Genomic DNA, 16,735 nt, shown 5'->3' on the forward strand with positions numbered 1-16,735 from the left:
CTAGACCGTACTCTGGATGTTATTTACAAACCCAACAGTTCCCAGTCTCGTTCGTAAGCCAATATTAATCTAGTTCTGTGAACACGTTTACCCCTTGTTTTGTCTTCACTCGGGACCCTCTCGTGTCCCTCGGGTCAAACGTGCCGGACTTATTTGGGGTTTTAAAAACACTTCTGAATAAATTTAATTCATAATCTATAACAAATTTGTCTTTATCTCAATTTCAAGGTGAGATAACATATATGTTTAGGGAATGCATCACTAGAACACAATTAAAATGGAAGTGTGTTGTTTTGTGTCATAAGGTTAATTATGTTAAATCCACTATGAAAAAACATAAGTGGTCATATCCAGAAAATGTTCAGATGAGTCAGGAATACATGTTTATCACAGAAAATAAGGAAAGGACGTTGATTTTCAGGTAGACAAAATGAAACTGACATGCCTATTTGTCAGAAACCAGTTTTGGTTCATTAACCCCCCTCCGGAGAGCTGGTATCTAAGACCAAAATCTAGATGGGGTTCTTTTGCCCCACCTTCAAGTGTGGCTATTTGGAACAGGTTTAAACACTTTTGACTTTAGATGTGGTTGGATAGCATGTTGTGATCTAGTTAGTTAGTTAGTTTGCACACTCAACTCAAAAAGTATATTTCCTGCACTCAGCCATTCTGATCTTGCCTCTCTCTCTGCCTTTGATGACAGCTCTGCACTGAGCAGCGGAGGTCTGGATGAGGGGGATTAGTTAACATGAGGGAGGGGTGGTGGGGGGTGTGTGTGTGGGGGGTGTGGGGGGGGGGGGGGGGGGGGGTGTTTAAGGTCACGCCTCCGGCCTAAAAAGGCAGAATACCAGCAGCAGCGAGCCGCTCTAAGAATAACTCGGGGACTGAGGCTCAGAAACATGCTGACTGTAACAGTGTAATTAGATTCAGACTTTAGTTTAACTAATAAAAACAAATAAGCTCGACTTGATTGATATATTTAGATCTAATAGTTTTTTTTACAGCAGGGAACCGTTGTCCATTCGCTGTAATCACGGTACTCCAGCAGCAACACTGACCGGTGGGATAGAGTTACCTTGAATGTCTCTTCCCTCGTTCCCTGCCATCGTCCGTCAGTCCCTGGGGTTGATCTAATTCTGTCAGAGCCGGTGGAGGGTGGGGGCAGGCTGCTCTATCTCCAACCATTGCTCCAACCAGTGATCCACCTCAACTTGGTCTCGGTCTGTCTCCCCTGCCTCATCCACTGGGACGGAGGTCAACTCTCTTTGGACCAATTGGACGCATGAAATTTTTTTTTGACTTCTGGAACGAGAAAAGAAAATGCACATTAAAGTACTAAGAATGGAAAAGGAGGTGTAGAGTTACCAGAGGGGGGTTCCGGGTTTTCCACATATCGTAGCACCAGCCATACGCAACACGTTGCTAGATTGGAATGAAACGCTGGGATTAAATCGCGCAGAGGAGTTGAGGATCTACCAAGAGTTTTTGTTTTCATGGCAACTTAATCTGCACAAAGGATTTACTGTTGGACTTTTACTTTGAAACTATGACTGAAACAGTTGAAGGTAAAGTATTATCACATTAAGATTTCCATTCCAGTAGGAAGCTTTAATATGTAGATATCTATATGAAGTTCTTGCAGGGCTCTGCATGTTTTGTTTCTGCACTCTGACGTTGTGCTGTCTACTGTGTAGAGGAACTTCATGATTGGAAGTATCTAAAAATATGGCGCTATCATGTATCAGCTATTTGTAATGCAGCTTTAAGAGCTCAGTGACTCTGTACAGTGTCGTATACGATCAATCAGCATCAACACTAGGGCTGCACTATACGAGGAAAATATCTAATTGTGATTATTTTGAGTGATATTGCGATATGATTCACGATTTTGAAGATTTGGATTATTCTCATTTTCATTGACTAATATTAAATCTTTAGAAATTTAAATGATTATAGTGTGATTTTTGCGAACAAAGAGGTTTTCTGTAGTCTGTAGGATAGGATTTGTAGGCCGGGAGGTCTCTGCAGCGCCACACTACTTCATTCAGAATAGTTTGACACAGAGTTCGCCTTCAACAAATATTGCGCCCTTCTGCCATTTAGATATTGCACCCAGTCTATATTGCGATTTCGATAAAAGTGCGATTAATTGTGCAGCCCTAATCAACACTGTGCTTTTTGTTGCATGCACATCAAAGCTACTGTAGTTATACAAACATTTACATATGTATGTGTTTTAATAATGAACTATGAGACAAATAGGAGGGTAAAAGTTAGGAGTCACTTAAATTGGTTGATTAAATGTCTTCTCACAGAGTGAGCATGTGCAGACTGTACTTGACAAGAGGGCCAATCAACCAAAAAGAATAAAAACACCTGTGTGTGTGTGTGTGTGTGTGTGTGTGTGTGTGTGTGTGTGTGTGTGTGCAGGCATCTTAAAGCCGTGGTAGGCCATTTGTTTTTGGCGTTGTTTGGCTAAACTCCCATTACAATCTTTCAGCATATTGTAATAAATGTTATCTGAAAGAAAACTAGACTTCTGCATCTGCAAGCCAGCCTCTGACTTTGGCCAATCACAGATCATTTCAGAGAGAGAAAGCGTTCCTATAGGGTGTTCTGCACATGCAACAAAGAGTGAAGATGGAGAGCAGGATGAGGTCTCACTCTAATTCAAATCCTGGCTCTTCTGCTTTCCAGCTGCTGCGGCTGTCAGATAACGAGAGATTATCCTTGAGCATTGAGTGTTTTCCTGTGATCACAATTTACATGTCAAACTGTGTTTTCTCATTAAAAATGATGTTTTTACACTCCACTCCACTCCACTTTTACACTCCTCAATCCACTTTCAAACACATTGTGTAAGGTATTTACTGTATACGTGGATGGAGTTGGAGATGACAACTGAGAACAACATGACACCTTTACAAACTCCAGCCGCTGATGAAGACCCTGACATTTGGTTGAAAGCTCCGGGAAAGAGTTAGTGAGTGGAGAGAATGAGCCAAGAATGAACTTCTTATTTCTCGCATAATGTGTAATTGTCTCATCATCTCAGGATTGCCAATTGTTGTCATATGATAACAAATAATATTGGTCACCCAACTTTTGTTTTCATTAAAACAGCAACATTTCAAAGTGGCTTGTTTGGTGCATACTACATCATGTAGCTCTCAGTCTCTGCCCCCCATCGCTAGCAGATGGGTCTGACCCAACAGAAATCACAAAACATAACAGCAACACAAGTTTGGAGTTACTTTCTTTGAGAATGCTACCCTGTAGCTAACTGCGCCTCCTGTTGCCAAAGTATTGTCACTGACATGTCGCTGGAACATGATGAAGCTGCCTTGCTCAAAGGTCTCGTGTTGCCTCGAGCTCGAGCACCCACGAGAAATACAGAGCATCCACGTGTGCCAGACCGCCTGTAGGCTACATTCATTTAAAATGAAATGTTGCAGTTGGTGCTGAGTGGAGCATGTAAGTTACGTGTAAGTTAAACTTCTCATCTCCTATGCTATATATAGACCTCCAGCCAGCTCACAGCAGAGTGTGTGAAGGTGGACAGGCCGGGCGGCAAACCAGAGTCGGCAGCCGCTGGCTGGAGATTGTGTGACTGTGGAGAAATTTGACATCAATTTTTGTAAAACAGCCCATATTTGAGCTCTACATAGTTGATTTCTTGCATAAAAAAGTCTCAGAAGTGAATTTATCAATGAAATAGCAGACAAACAATGTATAAAGTTTCCAGTTGGTGGCGTTTTGACACACTTTACTTTGAATTTCTGATTGGGCGGGCCAACTGTCAGTGTGGGTTATTACCCAGTGTGCTTTGTTGAATAGTCTCAATGTTTTATTGTTTTGTTTCACGTGAATACAAGTTTACGGAGTACCTTGGTATTTGAAGTGTGCATTTAGTTTCCATGCTTATTGTGTTTCCACAACAATGTTAGTGAGTAAATCTACTGAAATGGCCTCCATCATAGTAGAGTGTGATGTGTGAGATGAGAAAGCAGAGGTTCAGTCTTGTATGTCATGGATTTAAAAAACAATGGCTATCTGTACATTTATGCCAAGCGCAATCCAGTCCAGAAGGCATCAATAAATGAATGGGGAGGGTCATGTTAAAATGTATTGCTGGCTTAGGAAGATTCAGGTCTATTTTGACTAAAGATCCCAAAACTCCTCTGGGATCTTCTTGAATAAAAAAAGAAACAGTCCCTTATGTAGTTTTTTTGGCAGGAAGTGTGTTTAAAAGTAATCATAGGAGTTATGACAGGTCAGTCAGGAGTGTTTACAATCCTTTTGCTATGAAAATGGTCCACGCTTGGGAAAGTGAGTCGATGTCTGTGAGGCAGTAAGCAGATCAAATATAAAATTGTGACTGCAAATCCGAAATGGAAAACTGTTGTTTTCCAAATATAGATTAAAAATAATAATCTGTGGCATTTGTGAATATTTTCTGTCTAATGATGTCTCCACTTCCTGTCACACAGATCAGGCTCATAGTTATTATTGCACCTTAAACTGTATATAAACCGTTTGCAGAGTCAACATTAACATTGCAGCAGATGCACAACACTTGCTAGCTGTAGCCATGGAAACAGTGGTTTGAATCCAGCTCCTAACCTGATTAATAGCACCACCATGGTCAACCAACCACACCGTAAAGGTCTGTGCGCTCATTAAGGAAATATTATGACAACACTTCCCCGTAATCTGACTGAACAGTCAACCAGTAGCTCCTAATGACTGCTCCGAGCCGGGCTGTCATGGATACCCAGTGAGAGCAACAACACAAATGTCATCCGCAGTGCGGAGACAGGTCAGCCATAAAAGGAGGAATCGAACATGGATGGCTGGTCAAACCATTTAGAGGAGGGTTTAAAAGGTGGTGGTTAACAGAGCCAAAAAAGGGCTTACAAGTTAATATTGTTTCAATTTCCCACTGATTATGTCCAAAAAGTCTGATATAGGTGGATTCTTTTGGCCTGATGTTGGCACCCGAGGAAGAGTCAGTCAGTGGTATGTTGCTGTGTCATAACAAGAGAAATCGGTGAGTGGATTGTGTCCTTAGTGCAGCCCAACATGACAAAAGCAGGAACTTAAAAACCACAACACAATATTTCACAAGATGGCCACCGAGCAATAATTTGACCTGACAGAACATAAAAGGTCACGCGGTCCTCTACAACATTAAGGAGTGAATGTTCTACGCATGACAAATGTAATGGAAATCTGATCAAGATATGTTGTGATGACCAAAGTCTTGGATGGACCATGTGGCGTTCTTAGGTCCCATGTGTGGTTTTGGTCTAAAGGCAGGTTTCATAAGTTTGGAGAAGTGGATACAAAGGAAGTGCAACCGGATTGCAACATCACGTGGTCAAATCTGTCCAAAAAACACTGGAAGAGGAAGCAAAACTCGCACTACTCTACTACTACACTGTAACAAATGTAACGTAAAATTTACAGTAACTTACTGGCAACAATTGGCAAGTTACTGTGAAATCTTTTTACAGTAAAGGTACCGTACTTCCATTTACAGTATTTTATGTTTTCATTGTGAAATGCAAAACAATTAAACACAACATAAGCTAAAAAAGTAAAAATACAGTAGTTTACTATTTACAGTACTCTAGTGGCTATATTATGATTTTTTTTTTACAGTAATGCTTCGACTACTGTGATTTCAACTGTAATATTTGGGCTACTGTCATGTTGTCATGTTGACAAGGTTGTAATGTAAACTTTACAGCATACTACTGTAAAAATCATATACAGCACTGTAACTGTCAAATCTAAAGTATAACTGTAGATTTCACAAGCATTATTTACAGTGTACTACTGTGTCCTGTGTGAGTGATTATCCTTCGTGTACTCCAGTATTCTAATGAAAACAACACTGTTCATTCACATACAGCCTACCGTGACAACCCCCCTCCTCCACGCAGTTGCTAGTAGCCAAGGAGGACACAGAGGATTATCTTCACTCGCGTTTTTGCGCTGGAAAGTCACCAGACGCCACAATCTCCTGAACATAACCGTACTGAGAAATACAGAGAAAGTTGTATGGAGCTGAGAGTCTTAATTAGCTTTGTAGCAACTCATTTGGCGACGGCTTGAATATAATGGAAATGTATTAATATCAAAACGTTGCGCACTAAAGCTTTAACTATGATTATATAAAAAATTAACAACAGTGAATGTTATTCATTATCTTTTCCTCCACTCCAAATATTTTCCTGCATTGCTTTAATGCTCTTATGACAACTGCTGATGTCTTATGTATTAGGTTACAAGAATTATACAAATATCCAGCAATATTTGTTGTTGTTTTTGTTTCAAGCTCAGTGACAATGTCAGTGTTGGTTGGGGGAAATGTCTTGGTGATGGTGACACTTCATAAATGTTAAAGGCTTATCAAAATCTTCAGTAAACATCCTCTCAGGAGCCGGGATCATTTTTTAATAAACGCCATAGCAGTGTGATCAGCAGTTGTCACATCTCGTTCCGGACAGGCGGAAAGACGGACATCAGCATCAGCCATTCAGGGATTTTTATTCATATTTGTCTCTGAGAAGCATGTTTTGTATTCTAACTATACGTCCTTGCAAAAAAACCAAAAAACTTTTAGTTTACTTGCTCAAACCAGCCATCCACTGCGATGATAATTGCCCCCCCCCCCCAACCCTAACCCGACAGTAGCAACCGGCAGGTTTTCAAATGACGTCACTCATATTTTGAACTGACCCGTTGGAGTAAGAGTAATGAGGTTAGGCAGAGAGAGAGAGAGAGTGTGTGTGTGTGTGTGTGTGTGTGTGTGTGTGTGTGTGTGTGTGTGTGTGTGTGTGTGTGTGTGTGTGCGTGTTTAGAGTGCTGCCAAGCTGTTTGAGTCAGCAGTAATGGAGTGAACCTACTGTAGCTGCCAACAGGGAGCTGAAGAGAGGGAACAGGTGGCCTGAGCTTCCCTGAAACCCCCCACAGTGACTTTTGTAACTACAGGGCTCCTGATGTCCTGACAAACCAAAACCATTATCTTGTGTCAGTGTTTACAGGCCCAAAACGTGTTGTCTCTTGCTAAATTGTATTATTGTGAACCTTATAACTCAATGTAAAGTAAGTGGAAACAAAACAGATTGCACTGTTCCCCCTTTTGTAAAGTGGCTATAATAACAAGACCATGCCAGACTGGACGAAGCTGTTGGTAACGTGGTCTGAAATAATACATTTACTGGACCGGACCATAAATGGTATTTGACCCACTTTCCACACATTTTTAGGTAAACACAACTTTCTCCCTTTGAAATGTGTTACCCTGTGGCATAATATATTACTTATAATATGGATTAAAGTGCTTGAAAAGTACACATAGTCTACTGAAAAAGTGCTTATAGCCTACTGAGAGAACTACACTATCTAATGTATTTGCATTCACCAAAAGACAAGGCTAACTAACTAGCCTTGCTAGTTTTCTTGATTTTCTAAAGCAAATCTTCTATACATTTACTGATGAATCATTGTAATGCAGGCACCAATTTACAGCAAAAACATCTCTAATAAACTTACTGTACCCTACCTGCCCAGTACCCAACGGAAGACAGGTACAGTTAGCAATTAAGCTAGCTTGTGAAAAAAGTGAATTATATAACGTTAGCAGCTAAGCTAAAGAGCCAGATATTTTTCTCAGGAGTTGGTGGAGACAAATATAGAGCTAAAATGACAGTAAATATTGGACTTACAATTCTCAAGTAGAAAGCAACATGACTCATGACAAATTAATGCTAATGTTGGTCTGTGTCTAATGAATGTGTCAGCCTGAGTACAGGAAGCTTCTGTTTTTCTATACGGTAGCATGCCGCTCACAGTCGGTTTCATTTATACAGCCAAGACCGTCAGGTGTACAGCAGACAGAGTGATATGATGATAGGGGCTAATAGTAGAATATGAGTAGTAGAATATTAGGGTATGAGAAATAGAAATTGTTCTATAGAAGGCCATATTTCATGTATGTGACCACAGTTTCTTTGCTCGCCAGCGCGGTCGTCGACCACCACCACCATGGTCATCGACGGGAAGCAGGTGGACGCCGGGTCAGCATCCTCGCGAGGACACAAGAAAACCTTTTCAGATGACCTCCACTCGACCTTCAGCTCCCCACTCGCCTGGATCTTGGTTCTGGCTCTCATCATTACGTGGTCTTGTGTTTTTGTCATCATGTTCGATCTGATGGACTACAAGACCCTTTCAGGTGAGGAGAGCTTTGCTGTTTATGGCGCTTCTCTTTATTGTCCCCTCAGAAACAGATGTATTGTGGAACCTTTGTATGCAAATGTACAAACTTTATAAATATATTTTTATTCATACCTGCTTTTACTCAGCCAGCCAAGTCAGGCAGATCGGGCTTAAGTGTTGGTACACTTGGCTCTGTTCTCCAATCTGGCTCAAATATATTTATCAGGTTGGAACTGGGTTGAAAATGAAAATGAGACTCTTGTTAGTGGCATTCAAAGCCGTTTTGGGGATGATTTGCCTCAATAACAGCTCAATATTTGTGTTTTTGAATCCAGGCTAGCAGTATGCTGTGCAAATGTGTGATTTATTGTTGCAGAGATATCATTTGGTTAGAGATTTTAAGTAGATCAGTTTTTTACGGCCAAATGCAAATTATTAAAGCAATAAAATGCATTACTGAGTTCAAAGGGCTTTTGACTGGACTTGCAGATATAGGTTTGGTTTCAGAAGTGGGCGGGTGGGTATGTTTTTGTGTGTATGTGTGTGTGTGTGTGTGTGTGTGTGTGTGTGTGTGTGTGTGTGTAACATACACACACATACAGCAAACAGCTGTGGTATAGAGATTGTATAACCTTTGCACATTACCTCTTCTCTCTTTAAGGGTTTAAGTGGAAATTTGTACACAGAAATGGAGCATTTCTTGTAGTCTTGGTGTTGTTATCAACCTCAGCTCTGAATGCTAAAGTATAGACGGGGTTAATGTGGTTAATGTCAGACATTGGGCTTGTAATGTTTCAGCTTCAGTATTGATGATGTCAATGTTTCAGATATGATCGGCAATGTAACAAATGATCAACAATGGTCCAGTTTCTAGAAATTGTATAAATGACTATTTTGCCTGCACATGTCATGCAAATGTGATTTTTTTGTATCTTTCCTTTATCTTGTGCTAGCATAATGCTTTATCTTAATATTTTTAATTATTTTAAACACACTAATTTTCCCAAGTTTCTCCGTAGCAGTGACATTACGTAGTTGCAAGCATTGGATTCATTTCTCCTCATTGCAACAAACAATGCTTCAAAAACTTCATTCATTTTGGTTTTGTTCAACTCAACTCAATTTTCTAACCCTAACTTCAACATCTTACTAATTCCTCCATTTCTTAAACTGTAATACGTGATTCTCACTGTAAATCCATAAAAACAACACGCAAGAAACTGGAATACCATAGATACAATACATACTGTAGCAGTGCATACATTTCCCCTAGACTATAATATTGCTAATAAGATATTCATCTTCAAAAATTCATCTTGACTCAAAGAACATGAGGACAAATCGATTGATATTAATAGAAATTAGGGTTGCACAATAGGATATGCAATAACATTGTTAAATATTGGGATAATATAACTTACAATAAACAGATATGAAAGTGTACTAAATCATGCTAAAGTTGATTGAAAAGAGGAATAAAAACATCTTTTGAAAGTTGATCTTAATGCTTTAATTCAACAAATTTAGGAAAATCCAACCTTTTCAGGACACCAATTTTCTATGTGAATGAATAATGTATCAAAAATAAAAAAAATGTCTTCCTTAAAATACAGGGGGCATAAATATACACCCCCTATGTTAAAATACAGGGGTATAAGTATACACCCCCCTATGTTCAATACAGGGTATAAGTTACCCCCCTATGTTAAAATACAGTGGGATAGTATACACCCCCCTATGTTAAAATACAGGGGCATAATTATACCCCCCTATGTTAAAATACAGTGGAATAAGTAACACCCCCCTATGTTAAAATACAGGGTAAGTATACACCCCCCTATGTTAAAATACAGGAGCATAAGTATACACCCCCCTATGTTAAAATACAGGGGCATTAGTATACACCCCCCTATGTTAAAATCAGGGTATAAGTATCCACCCCCTATGTTAAAATACAGGAGCATAAGTATACACCCCCTATGTTAAAATACAGGGGCATAGTATATACCCCCCATGTAAAATACAAGGGAATAATATACACCCCCTATGTTAAAATACAGGGGCATAAGTATACACCCCCCTATGTAAAATACAGGGCAGAAGTATACACCCCATATGTTAATACGGGGGCATAAGTATACACCCCCCTTGTTTAAAATACAGGGCAGAAGTATACACCCCATGTTAAATACAGGGGCATAAGTATACACCCCCCTATTTAAATACAGGGGCATAAGTATACACCCCCCTATGTTAAAATAGGGCAGGCAGGTTTTCTTTTTAAAGAGCAGTTATTTCATGGATCAGGATATTTATGTACAATACATTATTCATTCACAAAGAAAGTTGGTGTCCTTAAAGGTTGAATTTTACCTTATTTTTTTTAAGCTTTTGAACTGAATTTCCAAAAGATGTTTTTTTTATTCCTCTTTATAATCAACTTTTGCATGGGTCTGTAAACTTATGTAGCCACTGTATGTTGTGCAGCTCTAATAGAAATATCAACTTCTTTTGTTCTTTCTGACAATATTAATTACATTTCATGTTTGGTTATAATGTCACAGGTAGTAGTCATCATGCCATCACAGAAACCCTCTCCTTTACCTCCCTCCCCTCCCCATTCCCTTCTCCCTGCCCCTCCCCTCCCCTCCCCTCTCCCTCCCCCTGTCCCTCTCCTCTTTCTTCTTCTCCACTCTGTTTTAAAGTGTTTTGCTTTTTGCCGCTGTGTTTCTCATCCAACCAGGTCGCCCACCTCCTGTCGTCAGGAAGGTTTTAAAGGATTCAGGCCGTAGAGGCAAGGCACCTTACCTGCTACTAACACCTCAGACCAGAAGCTTTTCTTTCCTAAAAACTACTAATTACCTAACATTGACGGCTAATATTAGCTATCAATGTTAGAAGGCCCGTCACAGAGGACAGTACCGGCGGCTTTGTTTCTGCATCTCTGTCTGAGTATTTTAATGATATGTACAGTAACATGATGTGATGAATGGAGTTTAGTTGTGTACTAGAAATATTTCTGATGTGTATGTTTTCTTTAGCATGTGTGTGTCCTATTTTGTATGTCGCCTGTATTGTGTGTAAAGAAGAAAAAAAGGTTTAATTAAATATTTGAAAAACCAACATTTTGATTCCAACCAGGCAACATATGTAGAATATTTGTGTTAGGTGAGCTTGACTTAAAGCTGTCCATGAAGATTACTTAAAAATAATGTAAATCAATCTCCTCTGAAGTCTTACTGCTATATATTATATTCCATGCTGTTGTTTTTCTATCATTTAATGTGTTCATGTAACAGGGACACTGCTCATTAATCAACAGCTAAGCAACTGTAAACGAGCCAGATTTAGCTCAGCAGGCTAATTTTCATCTGTTGTCCCTAGCCCTGGTTTGAAAATGGCAACCTAAAGTAAAATGAAATACAATAACATGACAGTAGAGTCAACACATAAAAGCAACACACACAGACCAACATTCAAAAAGGCACACGGCGACAACGCAACACATCATCATACAGCAAGCAACATGACAACACAAATCTGCAGCAAAGGTCAACAGCAGTCTGAGTGTTTGTTTCTATATTTTTCTGTGTTTGCTTTTTGTGTACACCTTGTTGCATTCAGGGCTCGGTAAATTGTGAAATATTCTAAATTATTAACTGTGGACAACCTAGTGTAAGTTCATTAATGAACAAATGCACTGGATACAGAGATAGTATGCATTAAAAAATGTGAAAACAAGAAGAAACAATGTTTAGTTTCTTTCCTTTTTCACCAACTTGTGTCTACAATGATTCAGATCTGATCCACTGCCCTGACTCTAAATGAACCAGACGTGTTTGCCTGGAAACACCGGTCCTCCTTCATCACACTGTCTTGGAAACAAGTTCATATTCAAGTACTGGGAGACTTAAGTCCTCACTGTAGAAGTGACATTACAACTTAAATATGATGAGAAAAAACAGTATTCTCATACGCTTTAAAGCACGATTCGAACCCATGAGTGAAAACGTGATGAAAGAGGATCAGTGTGATCTTTGAAATGCTTTTTGCACAACAACAACAACAATGTAGAAGGCCTATTGATGTGGTTAAACCGGAAGATGGGAGATGCCTGGTGCTGATAGAATATTTATCAATTTCCATTTAAAAAAAAAAAAAAAAAAAGTTCAGCTCCTGGAGCCCCAGCACAGTTTAACCACTCGCTCTATGTGTTCGGACATTTCCTCCATGCAGAGGGGTATCTGCATGGAGGAATTGTAGGAGTTCAGAAACTGTTACTGAAATTGAACATGTTTGGCTTGGTCAAAAAAGAACAAGGAAAGCAACTTCAATCAGACTAGAGTGAGTAACTGAATGAGTGTGTGCGTGTCCCTGGTCCACTAGGAGGCCTCACCAAGATCGGCTCAGACCCCCTGAAGGCGGTCAACGATGTCGTGGACCAATCCACAAACGCCATGAGTGGGATTTTAGGCTTTGTTGCCAACCTGGTTGCACCTGAAGAAGACGAAGGTACAGTCAATCTCAACAACAAACCAACCAATAAAGCCACAAAAAGTGGAGCTATTACATGGTTTGATTAAATTATGACATTACATGACTCGTTTTCCTCTCCTCTCTCCTAGTGACTCTGTCCGCAGTGAGAAAAAAAGGTTTGTATCAACGCAATTATTCATGTATTTCCTGTTGCAGTTATCTTTCTGCTGCAGATACAGAGATGAAAAAGCCTTGCTCGCTGCTACGAATGTCTTCTTCATGATGCACTGCTTTACACGTGCTGTTCTTTATACGCATAAAAACAGCTCATGAAGTCAGACTGCTGCTTTAAAGGAGCAGTGTGTAGGATTTAGGGGGATTGATTGGCCAAAATTGATAATATTCATGATAAAGAATCATGTTTTTTGTTAGTGTAAAATCACCTGAAAATAAGCATTGTTTGTTTAGTTAGCTAAGAATGAGGGGGGGGGGTAAGTAGCCTAGTCCATAGGGAGTTGGGTCTGGAACCGGAGGGTCGCTGGTTCAAGTCCCCGCTTGGACCAAAATACGGAGTGTGGACTGGTAGCTGTAGAGATGCCAGTTCCCCTCCAGGGCACTGCCAGGTGCTCTCATGCAAGGCACCAACCCCCCCCCCCCCCCCCCCCCCCCCCCCCCAGCTGCCCAAGCTGCCTATCCAGCACTGGCAGCCCCCCCCCAAGCTGACATCTCTCCATTAACGCATGTATAGAACCTGAGCATGTATGCAGGGGAATCAATAAAGAGTATATGTGTTATAAATTAAAATTATATCAACATAGGGAGCAGGTCTTCTACTGCAGACCCCGCCATGTTGCTTTGTTATGATTCCCACTGCTTTCCTTGGCAAAACACGCCCTGCGTAGCATTTAAGGGTTAGGATGCTAGCATGTTTACGTCCTGTCCCCTGACCAAATCCCAAGTCAATGCATAAACTCAACCATCTGCCCAACCACTAAGTTGCTAAGCAGGTCGTTTTTTTCTCTCCAAGAAATTCATAATAACGCCACTATGTTGCACGGTGCTGCCATCTTTCTACATTAGCCCAGACCGGAAAACCAAACACTGGCTCTAGAGAGGGTATTTTGCGTATTCACGTTACCTGAAGGCCACCATAGATTCTCTTGCACCTCTGGAAAGGAAAGAAGTATTCAGATGGTTGCAACCTGCAACCTCATCACTAGATGCCACTAAATCCTACACACTGCTCCTTTAAGTTTAGTTTACATGTACATTCAATTACTGGATGAACATTCTTAAAGGTCCCATATCATAGAAAGTGAGATTTCTTGTGTTTTCTGTTATAAAGCATGTTGAGGTGCTACATAAATACTGTGAAAGCATCAAACCGCTCAATCCACAGAGAAATGCACACAGTCCACGTTCAGAAACTGGGCCTTTGAACGAGCCGTGAGGACTTCCGTACATTTGCGATGTTACAACTATACCATACATAGATAGAAAGCCCCTGCAGAGATGTTGCAGTCATTCCTGCTGGTGCAAAGACACAGAGCAAAGATGCGAAAACCCAGAAATACAGACCAATCACAACAAACTGGGCTTTTTTGGGAGGGGGTCTTAAAGAGACAGACACTAAAACGGAGTGTTTTACACAGACGGTGAATACGATATATTAAGACAGACAGTATAAGAAAAATAAGTAGATAATTATTAAGTTTCGTGAACATTAAAGGAAGTACACATATTCTTGTAAAAACCCAAAACACATGTATGAACCTGAAAATGAGCATGATGTGGGACCTTTAAGATGGATAATATGCTACTGCAGGAAGCTTCTACCTTCACAGACATAAAAATAAATCAAACTTGGGACTGAAAGGATTGTTCTTATGGAGTTGCACGCTGACTTGATGTATAAACCATCTTAAAGATTCAAGATGGTTGGAGGAGGAGGAGGAGGAGAAAGAGAAAGTGGAGGTGAAGATTAAAAAAGCAGAAGGTATTTTATGATTACAATTTTTCTACAAACGTGTGGTTTAACTCTAGAGAGATAATCAGCCCTGTCCCCCACCCTTTTAACAGGAATGCAGGCAGTAAATCACTATTAAATGTTTTGTTTTTTATTATTTCACTGCCCTGATAACCTTTCTTAAAGAAGCTTGTCTGTTTATAGCTGACTTTATATGATAACTGCTTCCACGGAGCTACTAATCTATTAAAACTCACCTTTACTTTACGTGTATTGGCATCCAAACAGTGACATGATCTGTATTTCTTTTGCTGATTTCCATTTCTGTGTTGTAGGAGAATTTCTACCCTCCCGAAGTAAAGGTATGTAGCTTGTTTTAAACCTTTTTTTTCCCACCTGTATTATGTAGATTGGATACTCATTTTCTTTTCCAATCTAACTTCACAAACTAAGATATTACTCTTGGGAGATTACTTCACCAGAATCTGCAGCTCCCCTCGGCTTTACAGAGCTTTATAGCGAGTTTTAACCTCATCACTTGGGTTTAGATTCAAGATTTAATATTATGTGTCATTCCAAAAAAACTTTGGGAAGTGAAGTGTAGAACAAAATTACGTTGCATCGGAGCACCATAAAAACATAGAAACCGATCAGAAGCTAAAAAATGCAATTAAAAAATAATGTCAATATATGATATAAGATAGCTAGGATTTAAAATAATTAGAGAAATGTAGAGATTTGCCTGTATGTACGCATATCCAACACATACCCCCACAAACCCATACATCATATGCACACACTGGCCGCTGACGCCATTGAAGTGCCGCCTGACTCCTTTTTGGCTTCCATGTTAAGCAATTGTGAAAAAACTACTGCGCATATCCATTGGGCCGCGTCTCACGAAGATAAACACGGAAGCTTAGAAACCTTTTGGTGTATGCACCAGGTGAACAATTATGAGAGGCCGTTCAGGCCATTTATCAAGAATGCATGCACATACACCACTGAGACACACACACACACACACCTTTGTAATCTTCATTTCAAATTGTCCCTAGGAAAGACACTGAATGGCTGCTGACATTGCCCCATACATGTGTGAATGAGAGATGCTTTAGATAAAGCATCAGCCAAGTATAATAGGGTAAGGTTAATATATTATTTTCACTTTTTATCTACAGTCCTTATTTCCTTTTGGTTTATGCTCAGTCATAACCTACAGATATGAGGCCGCCCCACCGTACAGAATCACTGCAACAGATCAGTCATTGTCTGGCTATTGGCATTAACGGGCAAGAATGGCATTTCATATAGATACCAACAATACCTTGGCATTCAACCACTTATAATAAATAACTATGTCAAATGAGAAGCTGAACAGGGTAATATTGGTCATTAGGGCTGTGGTCAAGACCACCTTTGTTGAGTCCAAGACAACTCCCAGACCAGGACTAGTCGAGTCCAAGTCAAGAACGAGTCCAAAGAGGTTTGGGTCCGAGTCAAGACCGAGTCCAGGACATGAAAAAATGTCTTATGCATGACAGTATCAAGACAGTTTGGGTTATTTGTTGATATAAAAGCAAAAACAGTGTCAGAACACCCAGGATTTATGAGTATAGCTATTCCCCTTGATATCATATGGTGATAACTCATAATAGCTACATAGACAATACTGCCACAGTAGGTACTAGTACTGAGCATTAGAACTGCTACAGTAGGTACTAGTACTGAGCCTAAGAACTGCTACAGTAGGTACTAGTACTGAGCATTTGAACAACTAAATGACAACATAGCTTCACTCCAGATGTAGTGTAGAAAGGAAGTGACCAGTATCACAGAGTGGAGCCCTATGGTTGGTTTATGGCTTCCCTAAAAATATAGTGTTCTGTTGTTATTTGGACGTGGGTCAATAGAAAATACATGTATTTTCAAAAAACATTAAAGTTTGGTTAAACAACAATGAACAGAGTGAAATTTAACATATGTTTGTTTTTATTTGAGACAAATTGCAGAATTTTAAAATGAATCTATCAGGAAGAAGTTGTTTAGGGAACACACACACAC

The 16,735-nt window shown here is 39.9% G+C and overlaps 1 protein-coding gene across 1 annotated transcript in view; it reads left to right on the forward strand.

Annotated features, from left to right (window-relative positions):
- Nucleotides 1-872: 872 nt before the first annotated feature.
- LOC116706097 (microtubule-associated protein futsch) overlaps nucleotides 873-16,735 on the forward strand; it is a 41,001-nt gene continuing 25,138 nt past the window's right edge. The window contains exons 1-6 of the mRNA XM_032542734.1: nucleotides 873-1,565; nucleotides 8,033-8,245; nucleotides 10,973-11,023; nucleotides 12,616-12,741; nucleotides 12,855-12,881; nucleotides 15,007-15,033. Of these exons, the coding sequence (XP_032398625.1) occupies nucleotides 1,547-1,565; nucleotides 8,033-8,245; nucleotides 10,973-11,023; nucleotides 12,616-12,741; nucleotides 12,855-12,881; nucleotides 15,007-15,033 (463 nt within the window). The 5' untranslated portion in view covers nucleotides 873-1,546. The remainder of the gene's footprint in view (nucleotides 1,566-8,032; nucleotides 8,246-10,972; nucleotides 11,024-12,615; nucleotides 12,742-12,854; nucleotides 12,882-15,006; nucleotides 15,034-16,735) is intronic.

Source organism: Etheostoma spectabile, chromosome 18 (assembly GCF_008692095.1).
Source record: "Etheostoma spectabile isolate EspeVRDwgs_2016 chromosome 18, UIUC_Espe_1.0, whole genome shotgun sequence".
NCBI lineage: Eukaryota > Metazoa > Chordata > Actinopteri > Perciformes > Percidae > Etheostoma > Etheostoma spectabile.